The sequence below is a fragment of the Prionailurus viverrinus genome, chromosome C1 (assembly GCF_022837055.1).
Source record: "Prionailurus viverrinus isolate Anna chromosome C1, UM_Priviv_1.0, whole genome shotgun sequence".
Taxonomy (NCBI): Eukaryota; Metazoa; Chordata; class Mammalia; order Carnivora; family Felidae; genus Prionailurus; species Prionailurus viverrinus.
In genome coordinates, this window is record NC_062568.1 from 168,221,854 (window position 1) to 168,247,882 (window position 26,029).

The 26,029-nt window shown below is 46.3% G+C and overlaps 1 protein-coding gene across 3 annotated transcripts in view; it reads left to right on the forward strand.

Annotated features, from left to right (window-relative positions):
• The window catches only part of DAB1 (DAB adaptor protein 1), a 407,612-nt gene that overhangs the window by 374,101 nt on the left and 7,482 nt on the right, over positions 1-26,029 (forward strand). For 2 of the 3 annotated variants that reach the window (XM_047873243.1, XM_047873245.1), the window contains 5 exons: positions 3,937-3,999; positions 6,321-6,429; positions 14,238-14,786; positions 18,547-18,674; positions 19,014-19,124. In XM_047873243.1, coding sequence (XP_047729199.1) covers positions 3,937-3,999; positions 6,321-6,429; positions 14,238-14,786; positions 18,547-18,674; positions 19,014-19,109 — 945 coding nt within the window. In that variant the 3' untranslated portion in view covers positions 19,110-19,124. The remainder of the gene's footprint in view (positions 1-3,936; positions 4,000-6,320; positions 6,430-14,237; positions 14,787-18,546; positions 18,675-19,013; positions 19,125-26,029) is intronic. The other variant, XM_047873244.1, reaches the window with a different exon arrangement.

Below are 26,029 nucleotides of genomic sequence, written 5' to 3' on the forward strand. Positions count from 1 at the left end.
TAAGGCATTCTGGATGGTGGGACGGGGTGCAAACTGAGTTAGGAAGCTCTGCCCAGAAAAAGAAGAATCCCCTAATCTGTGTCCGGAAGGATGGGTGGGAAAGGCAATTGGGGAAGGAATTGAATGTTCTCGGTAAAAGGAAGAGCATGTGCAAAGAGCCTGAGATGGCCCCTCCTTTTGTGACCCTGTATCTGTCCTCTCCATCACACCGCCCTGATTTTGTCCATAGGTTTGTCTTTCCATACAACCACCAGCCCCTGAGAGTAGGGATGGGAGCAGGCCCATATCCCCTGCTCTCAGTACAGCAGCTGATGAACAGTAGGGGCTCCAAACTTTTCCTGCATGAAGGAGCTCCTGATGCCAAAACATAAGGAGTGTGTCTGTGAGAATGTGTTTTGGGGGTCAGCCAAGGACATCTCCGCCTTCATCAATGGCGCTTTCAGAATCTGTCTGCAGGAGGGGCCTAGGAGTCTGCTTGCAGCCGTCTAGTTGAACAAGGGACCAGGGGGCTCCTCTTGAAACGGCAGTGGCACAGCACTCTAGATACTATTCGGAAACCATTGCTTGTTCATATCAAAGAATGGGTGTGGAGTAGCTGGCCCACAGGAGGTATCGAGGGGCTGGATATCTCCTCAACAACCAAGTTATCCCTGTCCCCTTCACTGGGCTTGGCAGCTTCCAGTATCAATCTGCTTACCCTGAAAAATACCCGGGACCTGAAGACCGCAGAATCTGCCGTCGACAGCCACATCTCTACCTGAAGATGTCTAAAGTGCTGGTAATGGAAAGGGGAATGGGCATATTGAGCTGGCCTTCCAGTTGAGAGCCCTTCAGGCGGATGTCCATCATGGCAGACCTTTTAGGAACCGCAGCTTCTGGTTAGAGAACATTGTGGCCACACTCCCATTATCTAGGATGCCACCTAACTAGGGCTTGTCAAATGACAGACAAACGAGGCATTGCGTGGCCTGTGAGTCAAGCCTAGCTTCTTTTAACTTCCACATCACAGACGAGTCCTGTCACCTCCTGGTCTCAGCTTACGTGCAAAGTGCAATACCACAGGGCTCACTGAGCGTCAAACATGATGGTCGTGTATTGGAAAATGTATTATAAACTATAAAATGTTTTACAAATGTGAATGGTTAGTTTTAATTCTCTTGAGGTCATTAAAATGATTAATTACAACAATATTATTAGATGGAACATGGTTTGTTAGGTTACAAATAAAAAGGACTGGGGCTAACGTGGCGGGGGAGGGGGCGGTGAAAATAGATATTATTCCAGATCTCAATCACATATGGTTATTAGAATTATTTTTAATTTTATGGCCATAAGAATCCCCCTTTTCTATAAAATTTAATTAACTCAAGTTTCTATTTAAACAGCAAATCCAATGGAATGAAATAACAATCTATGTTTTATGCCCCTGCATGTTTTTCTCGTTTAATCCTTGAGTGAAAATCATCTGGCAAGAGGAAAGTCTATATCTCAAGACTGAAGGTTATTTTAAAAGTTGTGCTTAAGGAGAAAATTAGCCAATAAATTATATTTATGATGTTAGTAAAAGTGTGCCATGAGTTCAAACGCATTTGAAATGTAAATTGTGTGACTTAATTATTAACTTCATTTTATTATTTTCCTACCACTGAAAATAGTTGTAGGCCATTTTAAAAGCATCGAGCCCCAATTGTGAGGAAGCCCAGAAGCTTCATTTGAATTGATTAAACACAAGTATTTCTTTTATGAATCTGGGAGGGAACATAAGGATTGGCATAGTTTCGCCAAATAACATAAAATATCGTAAACATGCTAAAGCCTCTTTCCCGGAGACAAGCAAGTGTCTAGGGTCTGGCCGGGTCCGGTCCCCCCACAACGTTACCCCTGTCCTGTCCACTTCGCTGCCCTCTTCCCTGCTGCTCTCCGTTCTCACACTCCGTACAAATTGCTTTGCTGCCCACCTGCTCACACCTCCCAGGCCCCTCTCCTTTTCTGCTCATACACTTTCACCTGCCTGGATTATCCTTTCTCACTCAGATGGGGTCTGTTCCCTTTAGAAAACCCTCCTTAAGCTTCTTTGCCAAAAGCTAGCTGATTCCCTTTCTCTGCTCTCCCACAGAGACCCCTGTCACCGTCCCTGACACATTACCTTGAAATTATCTACTTCCTTGGAACATCCCACCAGACTGCAAACTCCCTGCAGTCTGGGACTTGGCATTTCTCATCATTCTGTTCACAGCTCCCAGCGCCCAACAGGTGTTTAGCGTGTATGGACAAAGCACTGTGTTGTTGGGAAGGAGATGAGTGTGTGTGTAGGGCCCTACTATGTGCCCAGCACCATTATTCTGTCTGAAAGCTTAAAGGGAAGAATTGAAAGTACATTAACCGATCTAAGCTGCTTTCAGCAAAAAGAGCCTTTTGTACCTTTTTTTTAAATCTTTATTTTTGAGAGAGAGAGGAAGAGACAAAGTGCGAGTGGGGGAGGAACAGAAAGAGAGAGGGAGACACAGAATCGGAAGCAGGTTCCAGGCTCTGAACTGTCAGCACAGAGCCCGACGTGGGACTCAAACCCATGAGTCACAAGATCATGACCTGAGCTGAAGTCAGACGCTTAACCGACTGAGCCACCCAGGTGCCCCGATGTACCTTTTTAACCAGGCTTAGACAGACTTCAAACAAAGTCTTGTCAATAGTATTGTCAATAAATCGGCAAAGGAGATATTATCATCTCTGCCATCCAGATGAGGGAACTGCAGCTCTGTGGAGTTGCAGAGGTTAGAAGTGAATATACCTCCAGATGTGGGGCCTTTCCCAATGCCCAGAGCTCACTCACTCGTCAGTAGGAGAGAACTATCCTTTTTTGTACTAAGTGTAGAGATCTAGCCATGCCTGGTTACAGAAGAATTCAAGTGTGGGCTTCCTGCATGGCAGGCAGGCAGACTCTTCCTGTCCTTTCTGTTGAGTGATGTTTTTAGGTCCCTCAGTCACTATCACTTAAAATCCAGAGAGAAGCCAAAAGAGTTCTTTCCTCAGTGGGCAGGTTTTGCACAAAGCATATGATTATATACTTTAAGGCAGGCCGTGTGGTTCCTGGCCACAGACTCCCTACGGTCTCTGAAGCTGGAACTGTATGCAGATTAATTTCTAAGCATATCTTAAAGGGTTTCTTTTGCCGCTGTGGCTGGCCTTGCTCAGACACTCCTATATGATGGATGAGGATATAGATGATACAGTGTCTACAGTGATGGAGTTGGTAGCAATGATTAATAGTGTATAAACTGGGCTGTTTTCGATGCCCTTCCTGGTATTAAATGATATGTTTTCTTTTCTCCCAACTACATTTTTTATCCTAAAGGCTGACTCTTTCAGGGACCGTCATTTGACCGCATGCTCTATCTGCAGAAAATTCAAGTCCTGGCCCTGGGTGACCCCGGGGTCACCTCTGTGAGACTCAGCTGAGTCATCAGTAAAAATGGGGATGATGATTTGTACCTCTCAGGTTAGCGTTTGGGGGAACATTTGCTGAGAAGTGGTCACAAAGTCATGTCTCACTATCCTTAGCACATTGAAGGCACTTTGTACGTGTGTGCACTCATAAAAGACAAGCACTGAGGGTACTGCCTTCTTGCCTTTATCTCCTGGAGAAGAGAGAGAGCATTGCACTTGATGGGAGGTCAGCGTGAGGTGGTATTTACTGGTAATGGGAGGTGCTAAGCCTGAATCTCCTTAACTAGCCCCAGATAAACTGCCGGATACCCTGAAGCAGGAATTGATTCTGGCTACGTCCCAGACATTGTCTTTAGGGTCATGAGGTACTCTAATGACCAGCTGGATTTACTGTTGATATAGCCGCGATGGAAAATGTCATACCATTTTAAAGCAGCGCCCGGCAGCATTGGCTTCCCTTGTGGTGACATCATTCTCTTTTTATCTTTTCAGGCTGTGACCCAACTAGAACTTTTTGGGGACATGTCCACCCCTCCTGATATAACCTCTCCCCCTGTAAGTATGCACAGCCGCTCAGCCCTACGTCCCTTCCCTTCCCTTCTTCAGCTGCATGGTGAGGAGAATATGAGCTTTGGGTAAAAGAGGGCCACAGGTGGGTTCCAGCTCTGATTCTTTCTAGCTGTGTGGTTTGGGAAAACCAGCATTTCTGAACCTCAATTTCCTCCGCTGCTTTTTAAAGGAATTATGATACATGCGTCTATTTTGAGAAATAAGTGAAACCATGCATCAGCGATTACAGGACCCCCCCCCCCCCCCCCCGCGCGTACTTGCTGCCCTGCGGGGCAGTGGAGAATGACGTCAGCGTCAGCGGGATGAGTCCCTGCCTGCACATGGTCTAGTTGGGAATACGGGCAAGAAAGGCCACAGGACTGCACACACAGTGAGGCATCGTCAGCGCCAACCCAGAGCCCGCACAGCCCGGTGGTCAGCCCAGTAAAAGAAGCCCCTTCTGCCCTGGCCCTTTCTGTCTTTTCCTGTCTCTTCCTTTATCGGCTCTCCCTCTTCTTTTCATCCCCCGCCCCTCCACTTCCCACCTGCCTTCTAGCTTCCTTGAGCTTCTCATGAAGCTTTGGAGTCCCAGCTCTAGTTTCAGCCAAGGCGTGTCTCCCATTGCTTGTCACTGCTTACAACGGGACAGAGACTGCTGGGAACCCTAATTTGAAAATGAAAACCTAAGCAAAATAGAATCCCAGTGCTTTGAGAACCGGTTGCATTCAAAGGCAACCCTGTGGCCATAGCAAAGAATAGAGCTAAGATGGCCCCTCCAGAGCCTCCCCTTCCCGCTCCCCGCAAGTGGGAGGTGGGCAGAAGGCAGTCGGCCGCAGCTGCACCAGCAGCAGCCGCTGGGAGGGGGCAGCTCCTCTGGGTGCTGCTCGGTCATACAGCCGGAGGGATGGTGCTATGGTTCATTGGCAAGATGTGCCTCAGAGAAGAGGCTGTATGTACCCTCATGACTGAGGACAGATGGCACGAGACTCTGCTGCCCACAGCTGCCGCCTGGGACTCTAAACACAGCTGCCTTGCTCCCGATACCTGATGTCCAGAGCAGCCGTGACAGTGGGGACAGCAGCTCCTGTCTCCAGGGAGGCAGTCTCCTCTCCTCCATCCCAGGGGCAACAGCTGCATCTTGGGCACTTAGAGACTCAAGCTGTGGAGCCAGAAAGGTCTGAAGAGATCTTCTAACCTCCCTTCATTTTACAGATGAGCAAACTGAGTCCCAGAAAGGACATGTGACTTGCCCAGGGTCACGTGTGGGAAACAGCAGGGCGTTGATTGTGTTCAAAAGTGCTTACTGCAGCAGCTCATGGCTATGTTTCTGGCCCCGAACCCAAGTGCGTTACAAATGGGTATTTAAAAATCCTCAGAACAATGCCATTCCTCCCCCAGGCTGCTGCTCTAAAAATGGCCTTGTCTAATTGCTGTGGTTTCAGGATTAATTGCTTGCCCCAGTCTATTCCAAGGGGAAAAGAAAAATAAGGATGTCATGGCATGGAATAGGCGTACTTTGTAGGCAAAAGGCTGCGGTAAATGGGCATGGACCTTTAAAACCCTGAGGGCTGATGCTTTTCTTTCAGTACCCCTCAGTACCCCTTTGATTTACTTGATTTATTTGATTTATTTCAGCACACCTCACCTTAGCCAGCAGCTCATGCGCCAGACCTCTCTCGGATGCCAGCATAGGCTGGGCACTTGAGCAATTGCACCTCCTTAGGCGCTGTTGTTGTTGTGGGTTTTTTGTTGTTTTTTTGTTTTTGTTTCTTTTTTTTTTATCATCTTCTTGAAAATGTTTACTTCTCTTTACACGTGAGATTCAGGCAGAATTCTGAAAAGGCACCAGCACACAAGGGTCTCTGCTCTAGTCGCTAAGCTTGATTGCTCATTTAGACAAGCTGTTTATTTATCGTGTATTAAGTGACAAGCCCCGAACGAGACGCATAGTAGGTCCTGAGTGGACGCGTGTCAATTTACATTGACCACCCCTAAAGGATGAAAGCCAGATATTATGACTAAAGGGTCATGGTACTGACCACTCTTTGCTGAGCACCTGCTATTGCTTCAGCATTCAGTGACTTAAATGCATGGTCCCACTTAATTATCACAGTTGCTCTATAGGTAGGTTTCATTTTTCCTGTTCTGTGGTTGCTACGTACAACCACCTCGTGGTCTGCATACCATATACGTGGCTTGGACCGTGGCTTGCTTCTGTAGCATCCCCTGCCCCTCATTTCCTGCACCTGCTGCTCCCCATCCTTGACGGCCGCTGCACCAGGGTTCCCGGGAGCCTCATGCACCTTCTGCCTCTCTCTGTCTGACAGACTCCTGCAACTCCAGGTGATGCCTTTATCCCGTCTTCATCTCAGACACTCCCGGCGAGTGCAGACATGTTTAGTTCTGTACCTTTCGGCACTGCTGCTGTACCCTCAGGTAAGCTGTCTTCCACCTGCTTCCTTTCCTTCGGCCTCCACTCAACAAGAAAGAGAAAGGGTTGACTTGAACAGCTGCCACATCATGCCAGAACACCTGTGGAACCACCGGTCTCTCTAGGTGACATTGAGAGGCTGCCATTGGGGGCTGAGGGAGTGTTTACAAATCTGTAGTGTGCTGTAGATGAATTCACCTGGAAAGGTCAAGCTTCTAGGTGATTCACGTATGTAGCGCTAGGGAGCCCTCTGCACACAGAGCCGTGCAAATCAGTACAAGTTCATTTCCTCCTATCCATCTCAGCCAGAAAGAGGAAAGTGGCAGGTGAGGGATATTAGCTCTCCACAGACCTCTTGAGATCTGATTGATAGGTGTCTGCCTCATTTGGTAGAGACTCAAGAACCAGGAGGTTCTCCATGTATACAGGACACTGAGGGGCAGAGAAAACTGCCAACAGTGAATTGGGACGGTGATGGAGCTCTTAGTGATTTTGAAAGTATTTGTTCTGTTTTCCAAACATTCTCTAAAATATATATACTACTTTTACAACAGGGCAAGATATATATATATAGGAACAGTATTGTAGGTATGGTGTGAACTGGTGGGATCTCAGACACCTTAATTTGTTTCCATGGCAACAGGTACTCCACGTAGCCAGGGCAGTGTACTTGAATGTGGCCAGAGATGATATTCTGCTCTTTACATACATGAGAGCCTTAAAGACTTTTTTTCTTTCTTTAGCTACATATTTGACATCTGGGTGGCTTCAGCTTTCTAGTTCATTCTTAGATATGGCAAATAGAGCCTGAATATTTTCAAATACAAACCTTCTTGTGTTTTTTTCTATAAATAATTTTAATTATATAGTGTTAGAAGCAAATTCTTGCCACCGAATGTGAACCTTGCTGCTACTCAAAGTGAAGTAAAAATTCACAGTCTCTTATGAAATAGTTACAGTTATTCCTCATGAGCCCAGAGGTCGTTGTATGAAATTTTCAGAAGCAACAGAGATTGGTACTAACTTAAAATGTAGAATACGCAAGTAACCCGGAAACATATTGAATTGACCAGCTTCCCAATCAAATCTCTTATACTCCTCTCTAAAATGGGACTGTGGTGATGACTAGTTTTCCTTACCTCAAATAGATATTAAAATTTCCTTGGGAATAGTGTAATAGAATATGTCATCTTAAATAAGAGTAACAGTTTTCCGTAAGAAACGTATCGCCTTCCTATGTCGAGAATCCCCATGCTTCCTCCTCATTGTTTGATCCGTGAAGATGTGCTGGAACAGGGAATGGGAACTTTAGGCCCCAAACTAACAAACTGGCAGAAATGTTCACAAACATTCACTGAGTGCCGACATGAGCCGGGCCCTGTTCTAGGTGCCTGGGGTGTGTCAGTGAATGCACCAGACACAGGTCCTGCCTCCAGAGAGTTTCCTTTCTACTGGGGAAACAGGCAACAACATAAAAATAAGTAACTTATGTAATGCGTTCAAAAACGGTAAGTGGTGCAGGCAGAAGAAAATGTTGAGTGAAGTGTGGGAGCTTTGGAGCATGTGGAGAGCAGGTAAATGGAGGTTGGTTGTGGCCAGGTGGGGCTCATGCAAAGGTGAGATGTGAGCAGACTAGAAGGGGTGAGGGAGGAAGCCAAGAAGATGTCAGGGTGCAGAGTATTCTAGTCAAGGAGTCTCCATTCCCCTCTGTGTAAGTGAGAGTGGGACAAAATGCAGTCACACGTCTTCTGACCCTAATGTTTCAGTAAAAGCACCTAAGGACCTGCCCAGGTCTTGCACGGGACTGCTCTGGGCCTTCTCCTGAGCCTGTGTCACATTGGGGCTTTGAAGACCTGGGTTTTCAACTTGCTAATTGACCAGCCGTGTTGCAAACTATGGACAAGCCACATCACATCCAGATTCAGTTTCTACAGCTGCTAAAATAAAATAAAATAATATAAAATTAATAGATTATGTTCCAATTTTCAATTTTTAGAATGGAAGTGCAAAATTAATTTCAGTGAGCACATTTTTGCTTCTTGAAGTGCCTGCTTCTGCTTCAGATATGCTGAGGAACAAAAATAGACTTCAGTTGGTGGTCACCTGTCAGCCTTTTCCTCCTTTAACTCGCCCAAAAAGAAAAAATCTCTGCAGACATTGGGTCTCCATCTGCCTGCCTGTCCCTCATTGTCCAGCCAGTGGTAGGGAGCCGGGGACATGAACTATGGTATGCAGGACAATAGATGGGCTGCTGGAGGAATTTGTGTCCGATGGGCTGCGTTTGAGTCTTGGCTCGTCTATTTATGTATGTGTTAGACTCCTGAGCGAATTACTTAATGCGTCAGAGCCAGAGTTTCTTCATCTATATACCTGAATTGAAAATAACACTTGCCTTGCAACAGTATCTTGAGAATTAAGTGAGAAAATAAAGTTAAGCGCCTTGAAACTTATTAGCATCCTAATGCTTCACATGGAAATGCAGCTGTTTTTGCTATTATTATTATTGTTATTACTCTTATTTCTAAAGCAGAAGAAAATGTCTTGTCCTACCTATATTTTTACATTTACCTTTTTGGAACATTTAGAAAAACATCCCTGCAATAAAGTTTAGGTCTTTGGCCTCCTTTGTGTGGCAGAGCTGGCCTGGGGGCTCAGAGAATGTACCGTGTCTGAATACAGGCCCTGCCACTAGCCAGCTGTCTAATACTCAGCTAAATGTCTTCTGAGCCTCAGGGAACCTGTCTGTAAAATGGGGACGGTAATTCCACCTTACAGAGCTGGTCTGACGATTGCACAAGTTAATACATGTACTAGAACGTTGAAAACAGTGCCTGGCAGCGTTGACATGAGTAAGCAGTCAGCACGTTTGCTAGCCTGTCCGTTAAGAGCCCTGGCCCTGACCCCCACCCCCTGCTCTGTGACAGCTGCCACAAGCCCTCCCCTCAGCAAGCTGCAGTTTCTCGTGTACGGGGTAAAGAGATACTGAAAACAGCTATGCCAGAGGCTTGTTGCTAGGATCAGTAAGCTCCATGAGGGCAGGGATGTTTTTTTAACTGTTTTGTTCTTCACTGCATCTCCAGAGACCGAAATAGTGCTTAGCGTCCAATAGGGCTACTTTTGAATGAATGAATGAATAAATGAATGAATGAATGAATGAATGAACGAACGAACGATTGTGCTAATGTAAATAAGCATCACCATACAAGTTCTGCATAAATGTTCAGGGCGTACCTTCGTTCCCTGTATTTTTCCCATATTTTAGTCTGTTTTTTTTTTAATCCAAATAATGAGGTATCCCCAGGTGCAAGCATCTGGTTGTAAATTGCAATTTTCAACACTTCTTAAAAATCTAACTGGAAGGCAGTAATGCAGGTGTTTCCTTTCACTTCACAGTAAGGAGATTTATGATTGATCTGCACTCCATGGCATAAACAGATGCTCCGTGGCCCCTCCTCCCTCCACTGTCGAACATTAATGACTAAATGTTACTAAGCAGTTAAGTGGCTGCCGTGGCACACACCAAGTGGCTCCCCAGGTCCACTGCTACCACAGTCCTGCTACCGAGGTGTGCCGTCGGGCATGCACAATGCCATGTGGCCTGAGAGCCTTAGCTCACAGATTTGGGGACAGCCCAGGCTGCAGAGACCACCCCCCTCCAGGAAAAGCAAGTCAGACCTGCGAGTTCCCAAACATGATACCCAATTACCCCGTGCTGCTTTTTTTTTTTCTTTTGAATATTGTACTTTGGTCTGAAGCAGATGGCATGAAGCCAGGGAGACATGCTAATAGCTCTCTCCAGAAAAGTGTGCACAGCCCATCTGTTGGTTCCTTGTGGGGGAAAAAAAAAAGACAGAGTGAAAGAAAAACCTGCCACCGACAGTAGAATCTTTACAGATCATAGTACTTACAGATCTTGGAGTTTAATTGTACACTTGGAAAAATGCAGTGGAGGCATTTATTCCACTGTAACTCATTCACCTTTATAAAGAGACTTTCTCCAGTCTCCAGCATTTATGGGGCCATCGATGTGTGCCCACAACTGTGGTAGACACAGAGGAGGTGGAGAGAGAAAATAAAGGGTTCCTGCCAGCAGGTGGTTTCTTGTCTAATGAGGGAGGACAGAGTAACTGGGCGATAACAACACAGTGTGACAAGTGCCATAACGGAGATGAACACTGAGGACTGCAGAAGCCCAGAGGAGAAGAACCAACTGAATCCCAAGAGCAGGGAAAGCACCCAGCACAGGTGATGCTGAACTGATTCTCAGAGAGCATGTAAGGAGTAGCCACATGAAGGAGGGGGTGGCTTTCCGGGCAGAAGCACCAGCAGAGATGAGAGAGAGCAGGTGGAGTTTTGTTTGCAGCTGCTGTGGGGAAAGGTACCAGTGAAAATGGGATGGAGAGGTGGGAAAGGGGAAAGCCCCTAAAGGCTCCTGAGCCAAGCTAAGGCATCTGAACCTTATACTCAAGACAATGAAACACTGTATTTGCATTTTAGAACAGTCCCCCAGGGGCAATGAGGGGGGCTGAGCGGAAGCAAACTGAAAAATAGCCTGGCTGGAGGCTGAAACCTTCCATCCCTTCATCAAAATGGGCATCAAGTGGCGCCCTGGTGGCTCAGTCCATTAAGCGTCCGACTTCGGCTCAGCTCATGGTCTCATGGTTCATTGGTTTGAGCCCCACGTTAGGCTCTCTGCTGTTAGTGCAGAGACCACTTGGGATCCTCTGTTCACCTTCTCTCTCTCTCTCTCTCTCCCTCTCAAAAATAAATAAACATTTAAAAATAAATGGGCAGCAAGTTTGAGGTAGTTGAAAGATCCATGTCTCCCCCATGTCAGACCCAGTGCCCCCTTTTTATGACAAATATTTGTAATGTCACCTTTAAATTCTTGAAATTCATCGATAATATAACTTACCTACACAGCTTTTTAAAAAGTCAATATGATGCCTGCATTATAAGGAGGAACTTTTCAAAAGCTAACATAAAATAAAAAGATACGTATCTGACTATGGAAAATGCCCAGATCCGAGCACACTAGGTGTCCTACTAAGCGGTCTGGTGTGCATACCTATAAAGAGCGGCACTGCAGGTGCAGACAGATGCCATGAACGTGGTGTTGGCTCAAACACCAGAAGTGTTTCTGTCGGGACCACAGCTTTCCCAAATGGGGAGCCGCTCTTAACAGTGTTTCAAACAAAACAAAATACAGTCTGCCCTCAGAGTACACAGTTGTGACCTTCCTAGAAAACTGTGCAATGAAACTTTGACTTCCCATGTAATTCAAAGTCCAGTCCATACTCAGTTGTAAGGTACACTGTGGTATAACTTGCACACGTTGGTCTCAGACATTGTAGAATATCCACACTCGCCGCCTCTTAAATGCGGGTGGTGTCTCCCTCTAGCAAATTGCCCTGACACCCACATACACGCCCCAGATATCCTGGTCACCTCCTAAGGGATGGTAGCCCTCCACCTGAGAACCCCTGGGCCCCAACAAATAAATCAGAAAGTAAGAAACACACTTGCAGAATTCTCAGTCTGTTGGTGGGCTTAAGTCACAGCCTTATTAGGTGATAGGTGAGGTGAAAATCAACATAAGCGACTGTCAGGTTTGGAGTGCCCTAGGGCTCAGGGGATCTCATAAGGATATTGTCTGTGTTGCTTCTTGATGCTCCGTAAGTGCATTGCACACTGCTGGATTAATCAGCAAGAAGCCCACGTGTCCTGTCTCTGACTCTCTGGCACCTCCTGTCACCTTGCAAGGAAATGGCTAGACTTTCAATGCCGCCCCCATTCCTTATCCATCATTGAAGGTCTGAGGCTGGAGTGTGAGTGACGCCCTCTGCACGCGATTTCTCTGGGCTCCCCGGGGTCATTGACATCACCCATGACCCAACCAGCACCACAGCGCCTGCCTGCCTTCCCTTTGGAAGTTGCTAGGATACCCTGCATCCACTCCTCCTTTCCTGGCCTCCCTGCTGCACACCTGCAAACTCCTTCTGACAGCCATGAAAAGGCTGGTTTTGAGAAGTCAGGCCAAGTCGGCGTCTCCATCCTCTACTCCACCTGGCCGGGGCATCTGTCTCCAAGGCTCGGCGGCACATGCATATGGCCCATGGGCCCCCTGAGAAGGGCAGGGACCACCGGAAGCACGTGGGAGTTTCTCTGGGCCCGCCCACACATTTCCGAAACCCTGGGTGACTGTACCAGGTGTACTGACCGTGCGAAGATCAGAAATTGGTCTTGGCCGTCTGCGTGGGGCACTGTGGTACAGAGGGAAGAACATTAGCTTCGGGGACGGACGACCTCAGTTCAGATCCTGATCCCACTTGATGCTGACTGTGTGACCCCAAGCACAGTACTTTACCTCTCTGAGCACCAATTTCCTTATCCGTAAAATAGAGATAATAAGAACACCTCCCCTGCAAGGATTTTGCGAAGATGTAAAGCATCTATCTAATGCTGTACCTAGAATGTTACAGTCATTTCTTTTTTTTTTTTTTTTATTTTTTTTTTTTCAACGTTTATTCATCTTCGGGACAGAGAGAGACAGAGCATGAACGGGGGAAGGGCAGAGAGAGAGGGAGACACAGAATCGGAAACAGGCACCAGGCTCTGAGCCATCAGCCCAGAGCCTGACACGGGGCTCGAACTCACGGACCGCCAAGATCGTGACCTGGCTGAAGTCGGACGCTTAACCGACTGCGCCACCCAGGCGCCCCTAGAATGTTACAGTCATTTCTAAGTGGAAATGATTCATGTTACTTTTGTCCATGTGAACGTATCAGTTGTGCTGCTTTTAAAATGGTTATATCTCACCTGAAAGGACTTAGTACGGCCAACAATTCTCATGGCAACCTACGTGAGTGGACGCCCTGGAGTTTCTCAGTACCCAACATATGCCACTGTATGAGGTGCCCCCGAGTAGACAGTCACCTAAAATTGACATCGTCATCATAACACAGAAATCATGTGTAACAATACCTGTAGCTACCATTTATTGCATGGCTGCTGTATACAGGCAAGGAATTAAGTACTTCAAAGGCTTTATCTGATTCAAATACTACTAACTGCTAACATTTACCAAATGCTCACTCTGTGTCTGGTGTAATACTCCACCTCACATACATCATCTCCATTTATCTGTAAACCAGACCTGTGTGACAGAAGGTATTTAACGTCCCCTTTTCAGATAAGGAGGCAGAGCCCTAGAGAGCTTGTGAGCGCTCCCTAAATTTCAGAGATAAGAAATGGCGGTCTGAATTTTAACCCGTGCCTCGCAAACTGACACTCTGGTTCTTCTTGCCTTGGCACACGGCTTCGATGCCTGGAAGGAAGATCTTCCTACCTGGCTTTCCAACAAGGAGCCTGACTTTGAGCTTAGAGAACTGGCGCGATTGAGAATGTCCCAGGCCTAGGAAGAAGGGGAGGCAAGACTGAAACCCACATGTGCCTGATTTCCAGTCGTCTGCCTTTTCCCATGGGGCACACCGGCTCTCGAGGCTCTGGTGTCAGAAATCTTTAGCAATTCTAGCAATATTGTCATTATCCCCCAGGTGTCTGCCTGGCTTGCTCCCTCACTGCATTCTGGTTTCCACTTATGAATCGCCTCCCCGGAGAAGTTTCCCCTGACCATTGCTCTAGACAGAACGCTCCCTGAGAGTAGGGACTTCTGTCTTACTCATCTTTGTGTCTCCAGTCCCTTGCACATAGCCTGACACTTAATGGTTGTTCCGTTATCTTTCTGCTTATCCCTAGAATCCGTGGATTGTTCTTTCCTAGGGTGCCTGACTATTCTTCTACCCCCTTCCAGGTTATGTTGCAATGGGCGCTGTCCTCCCATCCTTCTGGGGCCAGCAGCCCCTCGTCCAACAGCAGATCGCCATGGGTGCTCAGCCACCAGTCGCTCAGGTGATGCCGGGGGCTCAGCCCATCGCATGGGGCCAGCCGGGTCTCTTCCCTGCCACTCAGCAGCCCTGGCCAGCTGTGGCCGGGCAGTTTCCGCCAGCCGCCTTCATGCCCGCACAAACTGTTATGCCTTTGCCAGCCGCCATGTTCCAAGGTCCCCTCACCCCGCTTGCGACCGTCCCAACCACGGGTGACTCCACCAGGTCAAGTCCACAGACCGAGAAGCCCAGGCAGAAAATGGGGAAAGAGATGTTTAAGGATTTCCAGATGGCCCAGCCTCCACCCGTGCCCTCCCGCAAACCCGACCAACCCTCCCTCACCTGTACCTCAGAGGCCTTCTCCACTTACTTCAACAAAGTCGGGGTGGCACAGGATACAGATGACTGTGACGACTTTGACATCTCCCAGTTGAATTTGACCCCCGTGACTTCTACCACGCCATCAACCAACTCACGTGAGTGCCTGTCTTTGGAAACATAAATCCAGTGAGAGCGATGCCTTGCTTCTGGAGTCCGTGAACTCCTTTCGGTTCCCATGCAGCAGGCTTCCTTGTTTACATCACTACTAACAATAATAATAGCTACCCGGTACGAGGTACCAACAATAATATACATACCTACTTCGTATAATGGCTTTGATTACTTTTATACTCGTAACAGTGCTTATTACAGGTTTTGTTAGACCTTTTTGGCCAATAAAGTGAAGTTCAAAAACAGGAGGGTAGGCAGAAGGGGAGCATCGAATGCAAACCTGTCGCTTTTCTACCATGTCACTCTGCTGCTCAAGTTTTTATTTGTTCACATCCATTCGCTCATGATCCCTGCTTATGACACACAGATTCCTGAAATGGAAATGCAGGGTGAATGGGAACCGCAGACGTTTGGGGGACAAGGACAAAAAATTAGAACAGAAAATTAAGATCAAGAGAAAACTTAGGGGAGGGAAAGAGCAGCTGTAAGTCTCGTCCAACTAGTACAGTAGAAGCCAGATTTGGGCTTAAGGCTTTGGGTAGGCAAAGAGAAAAATCGGTAGCGTTGCAGAAACCTCTAGACTGGGAACCAAGGAACAGGTTGATCACTTTTTAGTTTTGTGCCTCTGGGCAAGTGATTTTATTTCCATGAGCCTCAATTTCCTCATCTCTCTTAGGCTAAGGGATATTAAAAGGATTCAGTGGTACAGTTACTGAAGCATTGTATACCTCACGGAGTTTAAAGTCTTTTTGCCACCATTATAGTTGCATAGTGAGTGGTTTTCTGCAGAATCCCGACCAGGGTTCCAAACCTTGGCTCTCCTACCACAAGCTGTGTCTTTGGGTAAACGTATGACTTTTCTTCTTCACCTCAGCTGTATCATGGGTAAAATATGCGAGTTGGCTTGGATGAGCCACGTGCCTCCTAGTTCAGGCATTCAGTGATTCTGTCCCAGCTCACTTTTCTACTGCAAGCATCCGGAAAACCATACCCATGTAGCCAATCAGAATCCAGACACGCTTGAGCGTAGATATGCTTGGTCGACACCGTTCGCAAACGTGTCTGGCGATTCAGCCTGTGCCTTGACAGTTGATAAGGGAAAAGAAAAGTCTCGTGGAACAATGAGTTTGGCGTTTTCATTACTGTCATAGATGATATGGATCACTGCTTGGCCAATATCGTGAATTGTCGAAAAAATCTAATGCTAACACAATTAGATAGTGTCATTTCAGCCAGGTTTGGAAGGCTGTTCTGAAAAGGAATGTCTTCAGTGTGTATAAACAACACGCTTCCACTCAGGCCATATGATCTACATAGGAGGGGCCTCACTATTAACTCTAACTCATAGGGTTTCAATGAAGAATAATGAATAAAAAATGAAATGGTCAAAGAATGAGAGCCATGCATAAATAAGCTTCTCTTGACGACAAGCGCTCTCTTTCAACAGGCTTGTGTGCCAGCCACAAATAAAAGGAAAGTTTCAGTTCTTTGAGGACAGGAAATGTGTCCTAATCGTTCGTACCCTTCTCATAATGCTAGCATAGCATCTCGCCCGGGGGAGACATTTGCGAAAGGTCATAGAGATTAAAATGAAGGAAACAAAGGCTGCTCAGTTACTGTTGTGTTTTAGAGCAAGGTTCTGCAACCTTGACTCTGTTGGTATTTTGGGCCAAATCATCCTTTGATGTGGGATCTGTGCTGTGCTCATAGGACATTTAGCAACACCCTTGCCCTCCACCCATTAGATTCCAGAAGCACCCATCCTCTGCCCCTAGTCGTGACAGTCAAAAATGACCCGAGATATTGCCAGACGTTCCCCAGGATTTAAATTGCCCCAAATTTAGAACCACTCTTGTAGATTATAGAGGTATTCTAGAAAACCTTCTGCAGCCTGAGACATGTCAATAAATGCCTGATTATGCTTCCAATCAATTTCATCTGGTAAGTGGGAGCAGTCAGCCTGGGTTCTCAGCCTTTAGTCAGCAATGAGCCACTTCCAAACACAATTCAGAATCCAGTTACACTAACATGTATTAAACAGCTATCACACATCAGGGTGATTCCAGATCGCTCATCTCACTTAAACCCACTACAATTAGTTTGCTCCATAATCGTCTCACAAAACAAAACAGATTTCCTTTTAAATTTAAAAAAAAGTGTTTTATTTCAAAGAAAAGAGTGAAGCCAGTCTTTATATCCTCTTATGCAGAAGCATCACCTTCAGAATGTTTTGAGTGGAGGATCAGTCGGACCAAAAGTAAACCGCAACCCGAGATAGAGCACACGGTCTGACTTCAGCTCAGGCTATAATCTAGCCGTTTGTGAGTTCGAGCCCTGCGTCGGGCTCTGTGCTGACAGCTCAGAGCCTGGAGCCTGCTTCAGATTCTGTGTGTCCCACTGTCTTTGACCTGCCCCCCACTCACGCTCTGTCTCTCTCTTTCTCAAAAATGAACAAACATTAAAAAAAGAGGGAAATGGAGCACACGGTTGGCCGCACAGCGGAGACCGACCCGTGTTGAATCCCAGCACTCCTGTTTCGTGGCGCTCTTAACTCTGAGAAAGTCACTTCACCTCTCTGAGCTTCAGTGTCGTCATCAGAAAAGAACAATAGCTAAACAGAACTTTGCAGCATTCACATTAGAGAACGCCGTGAATGCGGTGCCCACCTTGCTGGCACAAAGTAAAGAGCATCATTATCCTAAATACATATCCATCAAGGCCAAAGGCACTCACCAAGTTTGAGAATCACTCACTATGTGACAAACAGCCAGATTTAGTAAATTCTGGGCAGTTATGGTAGGGAGGCCTTATCCGTGTCATTTGGAATTTAGCTACTAAATCAAGCCATAACCACTTCCTCATTTGGGGCTGAGCCACTGACTGGTGTTTTCCAGGCCAAATTAGAAATCGCTGAAAGAAGAATAGCTTCAACTGGCATATTTGTTAGAACCTCTGGAACAAGTGAGATGAGGAAAACGTGGGAAGGCCGGGACAGAAAGCGCAGAGCCTTACGCAGTGAGAAGTAAAGTGCTAGTTGTCAACCTGCCAGCAGCTCCATCCATCCCCCCACCTCACTGAGGCTATCTTCGTGCAACACGTGTTTATCAAATACCTGCCGCGTGCGAGGTTCTACCATTCACCAACTGTGTGGCCTTGAGCAATTTAGCACCCTCACTTCCCTTATCCGTAAAATCAGGATAACTCCTACCTCAAAGAGGCTTTGGGAGGGTTGGAGATCCTGTCTGTGAAGTTTCTGGCCGCATCTGACACATAGAGGGCACTCGATACATGCGCATCACCATCCTCCGGTCTATTTATTATTGAAATAAATGCATGACGGTAAGGAAGAGAGACGAAAGAAAAATCTGGTCGGTGCTTATCACCTGGAGTGTGTAGAAATGCAGAGTTTCTGAACCAGTAGGTCTGGGGTGGGGGCCTAAGAATGTGCATTTCTGGCAAGTTCCCAGATATGCTACTGCTGCTGAGCCAGGGACCATTCCTTGAGAACCACTGCCCGACCCGCCCATATGCACCTGCTCCTACCTGATCATCAGGTGTGTGAGAGGGCCAGGATAAATACGTACAGAGGAGATGTTCGCTTGTTCAACCGGCCTGACTTAGGATAGGAAGCAGAGTGCTGGATTTGACTCGAATATAAGCCGATCCCTGAGGCCCCTGTGGGATGTAAATGGTTGCAGCCAGACACTTAATGATGTTCCCTCTCTGTGCATGGTCTCTGTGTAGCTCCAACCCCAGCCCCTAGACAGAGCTCTCCGTCCAAATCATCTGCATCCCACGCCAGCGATCCTACCACAGACGACATCTTCGAGGAGGGCTTTGAAAGTCCCAGCAAAAGCGAAGAGCAAGAAGCTGTAAGTGACCACCTTGTTCTTTCTGGTTTTGTTGTTCCTTAAGATTAAGACCTCTGTATCTGAAATGGACAGTGGGCGAGGAGCCCTGCATAGACTCTCATGTTCTAGGCGGGGTGCGAGAGGGGCTTTCTTTCACGTTCAAATGAGCAGCTGAAAGCCATGTTCCTTTCATGAAGTCCTTCCCGCGAGTCCCGCATTTGTGGGTGTGGCACCCGCTAACCGCAGGTGCTGCCTCCTTGAAAATAACTGATTATATGTGTGCATGAAAATGTGCCCAGCTGTCTAATGCTTTCCGTTGTTGAAAAGAAAAAAAAAAAGTGTTATCTTCTTGTGTTCTAGCCTGATGGATCACAGGCCTCATCCAACAGTGATCCATTTGGGGAGCCCAGTGGGGAGCCCAGTGGTGATAATATAAGTCCACAGGCCAGTAGCTAGATAGCACAGGTCTGGGTAGGTATCTGTTCTTTTTATCTCCTTCACCCTTAAGCTGTCTGCTTTCTGTTTTGCTTGTTCTCCATTGCTGAAGTCACGTCCCTGATGTTTGCACCCTTTCTCCCTGCCTGAGCATATTCCTGATGTTTGCACCCTTTCTCCCTGCCTGAGCGTATTCCTGATGTTTGCACCCTTTCTCCCTGCGTCGTGTCTATTTGCCATCTTGTTCTTCCTCATGGATGCATGACCTTTGACGTATACTGCTAGGTAGGGGTTAGGGTGAGGAGTGGGGATCGGTCCCATTCTTTTAGTAATGATATGTTCTGAGTGGATGGCGGTGATAGAATGAGGCATGGTCAATATTAACACAGATTCAGTTTCTGAAAGCATCAGCATTCTGAGATGGACGCATCCTGCCCACCCTGATAATTTCTCACTGCAGTGGGATCCAGTGCTTTAACCTTTGAAGCAAAGTGTCCCTGCATCTGCCTACACTCCACAGACCTAAAGAGGTCACCAACCAAACATCCGGTGAAGCCAGGCGAAGAAGCAAGAACAAGCCTTGGAATGAGACTGATAGACGTAAGCTCACAGCAGCCCATTTAGTGTTGCCACAAGGGACCCCCTCGCCCTTCCTAACGTAAAGGCAAAATGCGAAGCTCAGAGACACGTAGCATTCGCTTGAGGCACTGCTGTTTGCACCTGTGCTACAGCATGTGGTTTGCTACTGAACCACTTCAGATTCCATCAGCAGCTACTTTGAGAGAAGTGTCCTTACATTCACTAGAAGTGGCTTCTGGCACTTGAATCTCAATACATCTGATTTGGTCCCAAGAAAGAGGAGCTGATGAAGCAAACCTTCTCAGGAGACAGAAGTACACCTCGTTGCCCAGACGTGGTTTCTCAGGTCGCTCCTTGACGAATATGTTCGATTTTCAGATGCCTGCCTAGTTTTCCACAAATGTGTAGGGCTGCAAGGCTGTACCCACAGAGTTCCTTTCCTTAGTCCTGAACAGCGTGGTCAGCACCATTAAAATGGTAAATAGTTTTCACCATTCATAACTCGGTGCTGAGGCTCAAAATCCTCCGTTTGCATGTAAGTTATTTTGACAGTTATTGAAAGCTAAAACAGTGTTTGGGAAGTGCATTTTGTTAATAGATTTTATGATGAAAGAGCTCAACATGCTGTATATTTTGCTACATTTTATACCAGTACAGTAGCATATAATAACACATATGCCATGCAAAATACCCGTCTAAAAATTCAGCCTTGCAAAGCTCTTTGGGAAGCTGGTGAATTTAAGGCAAAGTCAATGTTCCAGGAAAGAGGAGAGCTGAGGATTATGGGTGGATGGCTTGGAAAGATTCCCCAAGAGGTTTCCTACCCCCTTGTGTATGTTTTATTTCACGTGCTCAACCTTTTTGAAAAATTTGATGCATGAACCAGAGGTGACAAGAGCCATTCGTCAGTATAACAGCTAACATCATCCTAAAATTGAAGTTCTTCTAGAAAACAAAGATGACTTACACCATTTGCAGATCAATGTATCAAACCCTCATCTTTATGAGCCCGCTCAGCTTGAGACAGTCCAACAAGCTGAACCGGGTCTTGGGGCTTCAGTCTATTCCGTGTTTGATGCTCCATCCAGAACCCCATGCCATGGGAAAATGTGATTTCTTAGTTCTCTGGCTTCCCCAGTCCCGTAATCAGAATGATGCCAGCTGGGGGCTCACAGGCCACCTCTCACTTCCAAAAAGTAAGCAGGCTTACATTCACATATAAATTATAATAAATGGCTCCCAACCCCAAAAGGGCTGGACTGTAATCTTCAATGAAACAGTTTTCTCCCTTTGAACACTTCACTTGGCATGATCACAATTGCCTGTTGAGAATCCCAAGCCAAGAGGCTGATGCCAGCCTTGCAGACATACCCCCTAAGACACCCACAGTTGAAGTCCACATGAGCCTTTCTGGGCCCCTCCATCAACAGCAATACAAGCTGCATGTGATCTTTCCGCCCCTGTCACATCCGCTCATCTGCGCGATTAGAAATCTACTTAACTGCACCAGCTTAGGGCCTTTCCAGACATTTAGAGAAGGGACACTATGAAGAGAAAGTTACATCCATGGCTCTAATTAACCCTCTATTTTTGTACAGTTGGAAAGGAGGAGTCTTGTCCTTCTTATCACCCTTGCATTTTATCTCCAGCTGCTTCTGATTAGAAATACCCACACGGTTCTTAGTAGGTGGGGGTAACATCTGTTAATAAGTGAAAGCCATATCACACTGTCACATCATAGTAAGAGAGAACAAACGGACTCAGTCCTCGCAGGTGGAAGCTTCAGTACCAATCTCAAACACCAGTTCTGTTTTAGCAATAAAGGGAAATATCTTCAGTTATTTCATTTTTCCCCTTACCCTCCCGTCTGGGACAATCCCGTGTCTTTGAAACACTGGGTCAACAGGGGGGGAAAAACGAAAAAGAACCAAAATAATATGGTAATGGCTGGTGTGGGAATGGTAGGTAATTTATACTTCACTGATGTGTTGCTGGAGCACTTTTAAGGGCGAGATGTTAGCTTTTGAGGAGATGAAAGGAAAATGAAAACATTTATTTGGTTAAATGGCTAAGTAAATAAACTGCCTATCAGACTTTCCCAGCTGTCAAATCGAAGTTGCATCTGTAACAATGGGGAATTGTTTGGTCTGTCTCCCTTAGTAACAATAGATATTGCCATAAATAATAAGTCGTTGTCATGTTTTTTATACCGGTCTTCATAGTGGGAATCCAAGACATGTAAAATATTACCTGATGGATTTCTAGTGTTCAAGGGAAAAGAAAGCTGAACTTCAGACGCTTTAGGTGGAAGAATCTTTAAAAAAAAATTAAAAAAATAAAAACACAATCTTTGTAAGAAGAAAGAAAGAAGTGCATAGAGTCAGGGACTTAGGTCTGGATTATGGTTTCAAAGCTGGTGACCTTAGGCAAGCACGTAACCCCTTTGTATCCTGGTCCCTCACGTGAATAAATATGGGTAATTAGTTATAACAGCTCCTTCCCCAGGCTGCCCCAGCATCAATAATCATGACCATGAAAGAGCTTTGTCGGCTTTGGAAGTAGAATACATGTATTTGGAATTATTGTTATTATTCTATTTTTAAATACAATGAAACAACAGAGCCTTAAACCAAAGAACCATATAAAACAGAAAATAATCTGTCTGTCTCTTGGACATAACAGTCAGAGGCAAGTCCAACCCCAAGGCGTTGGAGTCATGCAGTTAGGAGATGGGAAGGGCCCCTCTGAGGACCATGTCGGCCACGGTGGAGAGGTGGGCTGGGTGCCCAGAAATATTTAAAAGACGAAATCAGGAAACCGTTAAGACTGAAGGGAACTGGGAGGTGAGGACAAGGACATAACCAAGGACAACCCCCGCATTCCTAATTTGGGGAACTAGACAGGACAGCATGCTTGAGCAGAGAGAGGGTGGGTTTACTTTGGAACTTGAGTTGAACTTGAGATGCCCATGAGACAGCCAAGTAGAGATGCAGGAGGCTGCTGGATTCAAGAATCTGGAGATCAAAAGAGAAAACCAGACTAAACAGCAAGATTTCGAAATGGGTCCAAGCCACTGAAGGGATGGGCACAAGTAGAATATGTTGATCGTTTAGACCAGAGGTCAGCAAACTCTATAAACGTTTATGCTTTGGGGCGCCTGGGTGGCTCAGTGGGTTAGGCATCCGATTTCGGCTCAGGTCATGATCTCACGATTTGTGAGTTCGAGCCCCGCCTTGGGCTCTGTACTGACAGCTCAGAGCCTGGAGCCTGCTTCGGATTCTGTGTCTCTGTCTCTCTCTGCCCCTCCTCCACTCATGCTCTGTCTCTGTCTCAGAAATAAACAGACATTGGGGCGCCTGGGTGGCGCAGTCGGTTAAGCGTCCGACTTCAGCCAGGTCACGATCTTGCGGTCCGTGAGTTCGAGCCCCGCGTCGGGCTCTGGGCTGATGGCTCAGAGCCTGGAGCCTGTTTCCGATTCTGTGTCTCCCTCTCTCTCTCTGCCCCTCCCCCGTTCATGCTCTGTCTCTCTCTGTCCCAAAAATAAATAAACGTTGAAAAAAAAATTTATAAAAAAAAAAAAAAAGAAATAAACAGACATTAAAAAAAAAAATTAAACATTTATGCTTTGTGGGCCAGGTCTCTGTCACAACAAGTCCACTCTACTGTTAGAGAAAGAAAACAACAAGAGATAATGCATAAAGGAACGAATGTGGCTGAGTGCCAATAATACTTTATTTAAAATACTTTATCAAATTAATTATTAAAAACAGGCAGCCACCAAAATTGCCCAACGGGCTATGGTTTGCCGACCTCTGATTTAGATCCCACTCACTATCTCTAGAATCATTCTGCAGAAGGTAATCACCATGCCTTTCATTTACTACTACTAATAAAATATATTTCAAAATTACTAGCATGTTTATAACCCTTCCAGAAACATCACCTAATTCAATCCTCAGGGTCACCCTCTTAAGTATTTTTATTATTCCCATTTCACAGACATGACAAGTAAGACAAGTAGACAGGTTAATGGCCTGCTAAAATCACAAGATTTACACATAATGGGGCTAGGATTTGAACCTACATCCACATTATATAGCTCGAGAGCTCTCAACCCCACCAGGACCACATGGGTTTTAGCAGCTTCTTTTTGACTTAACAGCTGTGTGACTGGAGCTAGATGGCTTCATTTCTGACCTTTGGTCTTCTCTTCTGTAAAACAATTCCCATATCCTTCCAGCTGACATTCTAGAACCTTCTAACTTGTCCGGCTCACCCAGTCAGGGTGTGGAAGACCCACTCCTCACACAAGATCTTTAACAGCACCCCTCCCCCAGGCTGCCTTATTCTAACAAAGGACAGGACTGAAGCCCCTTAAATATGCTGACTTTATTAGGGTTCCCAGAGACTATTGGCCTGAGATCCAGTACCCTCTCCTGATGACCAGGACTTTACTCTGGACAGGACCCTCTGCTCATGGCAGAGAATTGGTGTCAGCAACCTCAGCGACTTCATCTACTTTGTGACAACAGCAAGAAAGATGATGTACATGTGCAAAGCAGATAATTTGTGTCCATCATTGTTGGAGAAATGTAGAATTGATCAAAATGTTTGTGGACAATCCCCCCCCCCAACTCAGATTTTGCATCTCTGGATTCACCAAGTGTGTTTCAACATCCCAAGATCCCAGGGAGCAAGTGCATTTGGGCAGCAGTGTCCATCTCTGAGGTATTTGTCTTAAATCCATCCTGTATTTTAAAGACTTTTCTACCCTGAAAGGCAAACATGCAGCCTGAAAGTGATCAGAAAACTTTGTGGGGTTTTCTTTTTCCTTTTTGTTCAAAGACTCCCAGCATTTGTTAAAACATTTTATGTTATCTGAGCTCATTTGTTACTTGTTACAATCCCTTGAGGTAGATGTTACAAGCCCCATTTTACAGATGAAGAAACTGAGGCCCAGGTAAAATGCTTGCCTAAGTTCGTACAGGAAGTTAGGATTGCTAGGGTCTTTCTGGCTCTAAAACCCATGCATTTTTAATGATTCTATTCATGTCTTCAGATAGGACTTGATTCATTTCAGCCTCATTTCCACTCCCTGGCTACCACCACCTTTTTCATTTGCAAAGCCAGGAAATGTAAAAACCCCACCTAGCTGGGCCCCAGTGTTGGGGCTGGTTATTGCCTCAGCAGGGTGGTGCTGAGGGGCTCAAGCTTTAGCTCCTATCTGGCTCCGGTCTGACCCCTGGCTTGGCTAAGTGTTGACCCCAGACATAGACGGGCTTGCTCGGCAAGCTGATTGCATGGTGCACATTGACCTCTCCTCTGAGACCACCTTTCTCAGCATGCCCTGTCTTCTCTCCACCCATAATTTTTTCAAGGGACGTATCCTTTGGTAGATGCAGCTAAAAAAGTTTTCCGAAAATAAACTTAATAAAAATTAAATGGGTACAAAGGACTAAGCATAATTTAGGTGGCTTCAGAAAGGGGCTCATCGTAAGGCGGGATAGGAAACTTCAAGCCAAAATGGTGTGGCCAACTGGGGGAAGCGAGGAAGCAGACACAGAAGTGAGAGACCACACCCTGGGCTGCTCTCCTCTGTTTCCGAAACTTCAGGAAAAACAACCCTCAAGCCTGAGGCCTCAGCTTCTCCCTGTAGGCAAGAGGTGTCAGGCCACGAGCCGTTCTTACTTTGACCTTCCACAAGAGGGCGCACTGGTAGTGGAGAGGACAGTGGGCATAAGGATACCTGAGTCCGTTTCCATGAAACTCCAGAAAAAGACAAATCTGCTGATAGTGGTCAAAAGCAGATCAGTGCTGGTGGCTGGCACTGGAGAGAGGGGTTGACTGAGAAGGACACAGGGAAGGTTGTGGAAGTTCTGTAGCTTGATCGGGGTGACGAGGGCCACACGGGTGGATATGTTTTTCGGGACTCCTCCGACTGTACACTTAAAATAGGAACATTTCATTGTCTACAAACTACACCTCAGTGAAGTTGATTTTAAGATGAGAATAGGTGAACTCACAGAAATGGAGAGCAGATCAGAGGTTATCAGGGGTTGGGGCTATGGGAGACTGCTTAGTAGGTGCAGTCTGTTTGGGGTGATGACAGAGTTCTACAACGCTGCAGGCATAATTAATGCCACTGAGTTGCGCACTTAAAAATGATTCCAATGGCAAATGCTTTGCTATGCATATTTAATTGCAATTTAAAAAAAAAAGCTAAAAAACCAGCAAACAAATAAACCTGGTTCTATCCCAGCTCTGCCCTGTGCTGCCTGAATGACCTTGGGTGAGTCCCCAAGGTCTGAGAAACTTGCTTCTTCGCTATAAGTAGAGATAGGAATATCCAGGGGACAGCCTCA